Source organism: Osmerus mordax, chromosome 28 (genome assembly GCF_038355195.1).
Source record: "Osmerus mordax isolate fOsmMor3 chromosome 28, fOsmMor3.pri, whole genome shotgun sequence".
NCBI lineage: Eukaryota > Metazoa > Chordata > Actinopteri > Osmeriformes > Osmeridae > Osmerus > Osmerus mordax.
This window is the reverse complement of record NC_090077.1, coordinates 3,783,106-3,792,443: the sequence shown is the minus strand read 5'-3', so window position 1 is coordinate 3,792,443 and position 9,338 is coordinate 3,783,106. Positions and strand designations below refer to the sequence as shown.

The window sequence follows — 9,338 nt, the reverse complement described above, 5'->3', positions numbered from 1 at the left end:
AACCAGTCCGTTCTTCACTGTTATGTTACAGTCAACAAAGAAAGTAATGCTCTTTGAAATGGAGATGCAAAAATAATGATAAAATCCTCCGTCGCTCAAGGTTGCCTCCGCTGCGGTGGTGAGGATTTCGCGCTGTTCATTTGCAATGTAAGCGTGGACTTACTCGCTCTCAGTCCAGTACTGAATAGGAAATGACGCAGGTGTGTGTATGTGCTTGCGTTCGTGTATGTGCTTGCGTTCGTGCATGTGCGTGTGATTGTGTTAGTGTGTGCCTGTGTGTTTGTGTGTAAGATAGAGAAAGACAGGGTTGCTTAGAAACACAACGCCGCAAGGCGAGACACCAACCCTGAGGATTATTTCTGACTAGATATTGGTCTCATAGATGAAAAAAGATATAGCCTCAACCTCGCTAGCTACAGTATCAGCAATTTCCAGTATGAGACCAAAGGGCTGTATGATGGACAATTTATCTTAATTTGGCCTGCAAGCCAAGGCCACAACTGATATTTTACTAGGATGAGATGACATTTACTTTGGGGGGCAATGTTTTGGCTTCTTACTGTGATCGTTTGCCTTTATATTTTCACAGAATGTATCCAGGTGTCTGTCAGTGTCTGAAAGACTTACAGTAAAGCGCCCAAAGTAGCATTAGCCAAGTCCCTCCTTAGATATCTCATCAGATCCACTAGCTGCACACCTGAGGCTATTTATAAACACTGCTATATTTAGATGGCTTCATGATGACATCCATAAGCTTCCTTTCTCCTTGACAGCATAATGACTTTCTCAGCTGCATCCCCAGTTCACTCATGTCTGGACAATAAAGTATGCATCTTATGACAACTCTCTCCATTTCTCTTTCACCCTCCCCCCCCCCCCCTCTCTCTCTCTCTCTCTCTCTCTCTCTCTCTCTCTCAACACAACACAGGTAGACAGAAACGTGCCTGTAGTATTTTATTTCAATATCAAATGTTATTGTCTTTTGAGATAACTCAGTCGAATGACCAAAACAGGATACTTCAGCAGAACTTCAGTAGAACTTACTGTACTTACAACTTACTGATAATCGGAATGATAGTAAAGATATACAGTACTAGTACAGTAAAATAAATGGATTATGAATGGAAACAAAGGAAATACACCATAGAAGTGTAATTACATGCGATAACAAATTCAATGCCTCTGCATGGATCCATAATTCTATGGTTACGAGAGTCTTACTGACATAGCAAGAAAAACTTGAAGACAAGACAATTAGGCCTCACCAATGAAACCATTTCAGTGGGATAAAAGTTTGTGTTGAATTAATCAGAGTGGGTGAAGCATAGTTTCTCAAGTGGCAAGAGGAATCCTTCGATGGATGTCTTCAAAGCCACGCACAGATCCTTTACAGACTGCTCTCCCGTGTCTTAGATCCTACACGTCTTTGTAATGAAGCTCCCCAACAGCTCAGTACATGCAGTCTTCCATGTGTGCAAGGACAGGACACAGAAAGAAATGGGTTCCATTTTTAAGGCAAAGTGTCATTTCTGGAAGCATTGGTCGTGATTTTGAAAGATTTGGAAGGTTGTGATCAAAGGTTTTTAGTGTAAAACCTGTTTTTAAACTTCTCAGACCTTCCCATTGCTATGAGAGGGCATGTATTTGTACAGCAAGTCCCAGAAAGTGAAAAACCTGGCTACTGTAGTGCAGAATGGGCTACTTTTGATTAATGGGAGCGCATTTAATACCAGAAAAGTGACTCATGCTTCACCCTGCCAACAAGTAATTACAGTAATATAACAGGAATCAATGGACCTCCAACACTTACGGTGCTCTGAAAATTAAGGTTAGAAGACATTTTTCGGGAACTTTGTCATGAGGATCCTATAATGGGTGGTTTCACATCCATGTCACATACAAACAGACCGAACCTAATTAAATGCTATCAAATAACAGGAAATGGCAATTTCTTAACGGAATCACAGCATACGTTTTTCAGTAAAAGGTTTTATAGTGTAATATTCTCCCATTTTCGGTCGAAAAGGTATGTAAAATAGACAAGCCACAGGAAAAAGATCAAACTCTTTAAGTTATGCTGCTCTTGTGTTTCACGATCATTGTTGATGACTACATTCATCCTGTCAGATAATGCAGCTCATAATGGATTCCTTTTTCCTGGTCGAGGTTTAGTCCCAGGCAGAGCAGAGGGAAGGTGGGCGTGGGTCCTACACAGAGGAGCGCACTGATAATTAAAGGCCTCTGTTTCGTAATCCATCTGAATGGAGCTCTTAGTCTGTCCACCTAGCCTTCTTTGTTCTTTTTTTTTACAGCACATCTCTCGTTTGTGACGACAGCTAAAAGTGCCTGACATTTCTCGCTCTCGGCAATTAAAACACAGGGCCACTGCGCTGAGGAAGCCAGACTCCTCTGCTCAGCTACACACTTTAACAGTCACCGACTTGGACTGCTGTTTTAATGCCAGTCCACAGTCCAGATGCACACACTTTAAGACCCTAAATGTTATAACTTCAGGTTCATTACTATTTCAATTGAGCACTCAAACTAATCGGACTGTGATGGACTCAGGGAACAGCTATGGTCCTCTTTAGTATTACATAATCCTTTATTTTATGGGAAGTGTAACTTCCCCCCAAAAAAAGAAAAGATTTGTCAGCTACCACCCACCTGTCTTAATTAACCACCGCCGCAAAGGGAGAAGTGACACTATAAAATAACACTATAACAGTCCCGCTTACATGAATTCACAGCAGATGGTAGGATCGGTTAAAAGGATGCACCGTTTTAAATGGCTTGCAGCATGCAGAGCCAGATTCTAGCTTGCAGCATTCCCTGCCTCTATTCCCTTAGAGATAACCGAAAATGTCAGAGTCTACTGTACGACACACAAGGCCTCACGTTAACTCTTTAGCTCCCATACAGACACAGTCATACCTTACATGAAATATGACACACAGTGTGGAAAAAAAAGTTTGTATTTGAGAGAACAAAAAGGTCTGTTGAGGTGTAACAATGCATTGATGTTTTAAAGCGTTTTTTGTAAATGTACAGCAGGCAAGTGTCTGTCCATAGTGGCTCTTACGTCATGCCGCTCTCATGGTTGAGGGCTCTCGTTATCTCTGTAGGCAAAGCAACTAGGGAAGATGCCAATTTTTCCAGCGCTGTGTCCCTCCAGCCACTCCTCATTGACTGTCACACAAAGTGAGAGAAGAAGAGAGAGGAGAAAGAGCAATAAGGGACTCCTCACCTCAAACGAAAAGACGACTATGTTTTTTTTGTCATTTATTTTTGTTGTTGTCAAAGGAGCTGCAGGCTAAATTGTAAACATTCACGGTGGTTTGTGTCAAATCGAGCCAACCATTCTTCCTTTACCTTGACTGAGAATGTCAATCGTGTCTCCCTCGCTAAACTCCAAGTCCTCGGATCCCTCTGCTGTGTAGTCATACAGCGCCACCATCTGGTAGAGAATGGTCCTGCTGGCCAGAGGGTCCTCAGTCTGACATCAAAAAGACGGAAACTTGCTTTTACTCATCAGCGGACAACAACAAATCAAATCCAAGCTTGCATCAATTGAGTGTTCCATTAGGACTAGGTCAGATGGAACTGTGTGTGTGTGTTTTAGTCCATGGTGCACGGCGTCCTCGTCTAACCTGACACCACAGGGTTGCTCTGCCTGCCTCGGCCCCCTCCAGCAGGTCCTTCAGCCCCTCCCCATCCAGGGGCCTCAGGATCTGGGTGCCATGCTGTCTGTGTCTGGAGGCGGAGGGAGAGAAGAATGGAGAGGGAGGAGGGAAAGAAGGAGATGGGAGGGGGAAAGCGAGGTGGAGGTGTGGTGGTGATGGTGGTGGGGGGGAGGTGTTGTCCGGCAGATTGCGAGAAAGAGGACCCAGAGAAGAGAAGGGATATTTTTAGTATTGCAGAGGCACTTGTGAACATTCAAGGTGACAGAAATGGGTTGTCAGGTCTGCAGTTACCTCAGGCGCAAGAGGGAGGCTGGCTGGCCCAATTTATGAGCGATTCGCCTCTGTAGTTCACCGTGCGATGTGTCCAATGGAACGGTCAGAGCGACAGTGTATCTGTAATGCACCTTCACCACCACAGTCGCTGCCTCTTCTCTCTCGGGTGAACCCGGATCCTGGACAAGACATGTCAGTTATCCCCCCTGAAGACTAGCGTTGTGACATAGTGTTACCCTAGGTCTCTTTAGTGACTCACTAAAAAACATGACTGGCTGCTCATGGTTCTTTGAGAATACAGGATGAAGAGCACAGTAGAACTCCTGAGGAACTCGCTAGACTCTCTAGAATACTCTCTCTAAGATCTCCAGTAATCTGTCAGCATTATTATTGGAACAGGAAGCAAGCATCACAGAGGAAGTCCATTATACCTTGGCACCTGCATTGAAGAAGAATATAAAAACAGGCTTTTTCTTTCTCATAGAAAAGCGCTTGTTTATTTAATTATTATTTTGACATGCTGAAGTACAAAAGCTAGTCTCAACTCGTTAGGGACTTATTTGATCTATGTATCTACCTCCTGGCTTTTTCGTCGTCCCCTGAGGTCAGAATTGACTTAATCAGGACACAAACATAAAATGCAGATTCTTGCTAAGCATTTCCGTCGTTGGGTTCAGTGGCCTTCTATACTTAGAATACTCCAGAGTGAACAACAATTCACTGACATGTCAAGTCCAACTAGGGACAAGGATTTCATCATCAAATTTAGTTGAATGCAGTCGGTTAAATTCAATTCAGGCACACATACTGTGTAGCCCAGAGGGTTTGTGCTCACCTGCTCTGTGGGGCTCTCGGCTGGGGGTGAGGGCGTGGCAGGCTCAGCCGAGGGCACGGTGGCATGGACGTAGAAGGGAGGTGGAGACTTAGTGACTGGCTGAGCTGGGGGGCAAACAGACGATAAAACAGGCAAATCAGGTTTTTCCTAGCGAGTTAAAACCATGTGACGGACGTGTTCGAACGATGCCAGTCGCTATAGCAATTTGCAGTTGAAGACGTAGGTTGGCTCCATCGACTTGGCCAGCAAGGGTTGGATGAGGTGAGCCTACCCTGAGTAGGTGCGACGGAGGTGGGCGGCATCTGTGGGCGAGAGGGTGGCTTGAGGCCTGGTGGGAGTGGGATCCCACTGGGGATTTTCTGTGGAGGACACAGAGAAGGTACCGTAGTCAAGGTAACAGATTCCTCTCAACACATTCAGCAGTCACTAAATGGCTATTCTTCTAGCGACACTGCCTCTGTATCAAACAACTTTCTTAACATTCACTTGATTTAGGGAATTTAAGCAGGTATAACTTGACTACAATTTTAATTCTGTAACTTTTTTCCTGACACTACATTGTTTCTGTAAATCCCAAAGAGCAACAAAAAAAAAAGGCCCAAAGCCAGTTCAGCACAAATTTGAAAATTGTACAATGACATAATTGACCTGATTAAAACGTCAAGAACCTCTATCAGTATGTAGTTCCACCTCTATGAACCTTGCCATTGTGACATTGCATGGTGATGGAAAAAAAAGAACATTACATTTTTCTTCTTTTTGCTTTTTGACTTTTTGACATCTACTGGTTCTAGCAAGGCCCTGGGGAGAAGTCCTTTCTGTAGGATGAAGAAAGCAAGATAATCCTGGTGTCAACTCTCGAGGGCACACACACACACGCTCACAGACAATCTGCCATCATGAAATCAATACACAAATCAATACCTCATAAGAGCAAAAAGATGGACCAGTAGACTTCGCTCACCTGTCCGTCAAATATGACAGTGGCCATGCCCTCCCTGTCCACATCAGTGAACATGAAGACCAGCGCCCCCGCAGGCACGGTCAGCAGGCCTGGTCCGCTGCCCACACAAGGAGCGCTCACACGCATGTAGTGAGAATCTCTGGGGGGCATGACAGACGCCATCACTTATCAACTTGGCTTTCAGTCAAGGAAACACTGCTAAAATAAAGATGCGCTGCGGAGATGAATTCGCCAGCTTGTCATCGACTATGGACAAAAACACAAGAAGCTAAAATCTCTGTCGAGTTGGAGGAAAGTTCAATGAAAACTCTTACGTACTGTGCTCCCTCTACCTTGGGCTCGTAGTATCCAGGTTTCTGAAGGAGGACAGTTACAGTCAGAAGCACACGTTCATATGAATGTTTTGTACAGGTTTGTGTCATTCCCTCATCCATACCTGCATTCTGAGCGGCTCGAAACCGCCAAAGTCATCATTGGGGATCATGGAGACGATGACCTGAGGGAACAGGAATAACAACATTCTTTGAGTGTCCTCTCCAATGCAACATGTATATCTTTGGTTGTGTTGATGCAGTGCACGGCTACTATACCTTGGGTTTACCCAGGAAGTCTCTCTCTTTTAGCTGCTCAATGTCCTGTTTCCTGGGACGGAACACATCTCCCTCGGGCACCAGGAGGGGCGGTGGCACCTCTTTCCTCTGGTGGCGGGGGCACGGCAAATGTCAGTATTCATCTAACAGCAGGAGTGTTTACATAGCTCCATCTCACGTGAGTGAACCTATATAAACGCCCAACCCCCCCAAAAATGAACACTCCTGGGTTTTTAAATGTACCGTGGTGGCACAGACACTCTGGCTATCGGGACTGAAGCCATGGTACGGTTCAGTGCACAACATGTATGTTAAAGAGTTCTTGGTTCCTGCTACTTACAGACACCCCCTCCAGGGCTGTTTCCACATTGCTCCCTTTGCCCTCTCCTTTTTCCTGCGAGGCTGAGACGAGAATGTCCCTGGCTTTGTACCACTGTCCCATCCTGCAGTGGACAGCTGCTGCATTATATAAAACCTGCCCAACCAGAAAGACATTCCATATGTACTCTATGTTCATCAACCTTCCACGTGTCAGAGGTTTTGCAAGACATGAACAAGAAAAGGTTTGCGTTGGCATGAAACCTAAATATGAAGATTAGTTTTTTTGGAAGAGACATCACAGAAATTACAGGTTGTTCATTGTCAGTATCCAGCAGAGCATTCTCATGTCAAACACGGTCAAAGAAAATGTTCCTTCTTTTGCAGGTGTTACACAACACACAAATGTTCAAGGAATCTGTGATATGACTTTGCTATGACTGGCATTTCATGTTGCATAACCTGCAAAATATTCTGTCTCTGAATGATTCTTTGTCAGAGGGACCTTCCCAGGTGTACGGTATCATATCTGTTTGACTGCACAATGGAGGCGATGACGCAATGGAAGTTGAGTATAATCTCATCTGTTTCTCAGATGTGACACAATGAGATGCCATAGGGAAGTCATGGGGACTGTAATTTACTGTGAACAAAGAGTGACACAGCATGGGCTGTGATGCAACTCTGACCTGCCAGCTGTAGAGCTTGTAGCGCAGACCCAGCTGCCTGTAGTCGATCACTAGATTCTCTCGCATGTGCTTCTGAGCCCAGATACAGTCAGTCAGAGCTTCCTCGAGCCTGAAGGAAAGAGAGAGAGACAGAGAGAGAGACAGAGAGAGAGAGAGAGAGAGAGAGAGAGAGAGAGAGAGAGAGAGAGAGAGAGAGAGAGAGAGAGAGAACGAGAGAGAGAGAGAGGGAGAGAGAGAAAGAAAGAAAGAAAGATTATCTACTAAAATCAAGACTTTACTGGCCAAATGAACAATGCATCTGTTACATTTACATTTAGTCATTTAGTCACAGTAAGTACAGGGACATTCTCCCTGAAGCAAGTAGGGTGAAGTGCCTTGCCCAAGGACACAATGTCATTCGAATCGAACCGGCAACCTTCTGATTATAGGACGACTCCCTACCCGCTCAGCCATCTGACTCCCCTCTGTTAGCTAATCATACATTAAATCAAACAAAATTGACAAAACGGTTCAAAGAAGGAAAGGCACAAGGGAGTTTATGGTTTGAAATGTCTCACCTGTTTGTCTGCATGTGAGCGGCAGCTCTCTGGAAAAACCCGACAGCAAGTCTCTCATCCTTAGCTATGGTCTGGTCCAGAGCCTGGACACATCACATCAAACACGTTGAAAGAAAAACATGCAAACACCACACACACAAACATAGACACACACACACACAGTACCTTGATAGCAGGTTCAAGCTGTCCCAGCGCGAGGTGAACCGAGGCGGTAGTGAACAGTATCCGTGAGGGGGGGTCAGTGATCTGGTTGAGCTTGGCCAGGGCCCCCTGCCAGTCCCTGTTATCCACGGCCTTCACAGCCTCATCCCAGAGACCAAGCAGCTCTGTGTATAACATGTTCCTAGGGAAGCACCAGCACAAGGGGAAAGAGAGCAGACTTACTGCACAGGTAGCAGGTTTACTTTACATTTTGTTTTTACTTCCCAGGCATCTCTGCATACAGAACAACACCCTGGATACATGAGGAGAACAGGTGTGTTACATTGTAAGACATGCTGTGAACAATATTCAATTACTATGAATGATGACATGAAGAATACTATGTATAACAAGAATAACTTGATTTGATCAGATTATAAATGGACAAAACCAACATATGGTAAGTAGATAACAGATCATATAAAATGCGTCGTAAATAACATTTAAGAGACACAGTAAATAATTGTGCAACTTACAAGTTCAAGTTCCTCCACACAACTTGTCAAAGAAAAGTTGAATGACTTAGAACCAGGTAGCCTTGATCACCTCGGTGCACTAACAGGGAAATTATGGCACTGGCTCTACCTGCAAGTCGTAAAGACAGGTGGAGTCTCCACCCCCCTTTACAAGGAAGTCCTTCTTCCACATTCCCCAGACTGGGATGGGGGAGGGAAGCAAACAGAGGCCAGGAGTCGACGACGACAGCACGTACTCAGTGCCGTCACAAGAGCGGATTGACCGTACTTGCCAAGCCTGTATTGGAGGCTACAGGTTACACCCACTGAGGTTCATGTTACAGCACAGCCCAGTCGTGATTCACTTATGGGAATGTCTGGGAAACGCTTATCAGTTATGAAATAAGTCGTTCAGATTGACCTTTAATACTTTCGAGGAGGAAAAGGGAAAAATTAAGTCACGTGTGTTTGACCCTCCTATTGTGTTCAGGTCACATTTGACCCATTTCGAAGTTTAAATGCATGAAAAACACCTTACATTTTTTCTTATCAAAACAAGGCTTCATCAATGCCTCCACAGTGGTCTTCTGAATACAATCAAACACAATTTGATCAGTTTTCTTTTTTTTAAATACCTATAAAAAAATAAGTTACATCTGTAGTAATTCTGTGTGGTTTAAGCAGGGAAATAACAGTAAATGTTGCAAAATCATCAAAAATAACTAAAAGGTCAACAACACATAAATACTATGAATAAAAACCTACAATAATAG

At 44.4% G+C, this 9,338-nt stretch overlaps 1 protein-coding gene across 1 annotated transcript; it reads right to left on the bottom strand.

Moving 5' to 3' along the window:
• Positions 1-947: 947 nt before the first annotated feature.
• Positions 948-8,694, bottom strand: noxa1 (NADPH oxidase activator 1). The gene is made up of 16 exons (XM_067231608.1): positions 8,587-8,694; positions 8,075-8,252; positions 7,910-7,992; positions 7,353-7,461; positions 6,686-6,820; positions 6,346-6,453; positions 6,192-6,251; positions 6,074-6,111; positions 5,756-5,894; positions 5,538-5,609; positions 5,063-5,150; positions 4,792-4,895; positions 3,975-4,135; positions 3,651-3,753; positions 3,373-3,496; positions 948-3,189 (listed from the first exon to the last, which is right to left on the bottom strand). Exons 2-16 carry the CDS (start codon positions 8,246-8,248, stop codon positions 3,095-3,097), a joined length of 1,593 nt encoding a protein of 530 aa, XP_067087709.1. The 5' UTR covers positions 8,249-8,252; positions 8,587-8,694; the 3' UTR covers positions 948-3,094.
• Positions 8,695-9,338: the final 644 nt, after the last annotated feature.

What these genes read in the sequence shown, in the direction of transcription:
- noxa1 (XM_067231608.1), bottom strand. Translation starts at nt 8,248, where the DNA reads ATGTTATACACAGAGCTGCTTGGTCTCTGGGATGAGGCTGTGAAGGCC. An exon ending in GCCTCCCTCTTGCGCCTGAG is followed by an intron (nt 3,754 to 3,974) that starts GTAACTGCAGAC and finishes CTCCGCCTCCAG; the next exon opens with ACACAGACAGCATGGCACCC. An exon ending in GATTGACATTCTCAGTCAAG is followed by an intron (nt 3,190 to 3,372) that starts GTAAAGGAAGAA and finishes TTTGTGTGACAG; the next exon opens with TCAATGAGGAGTGGCTGGAG.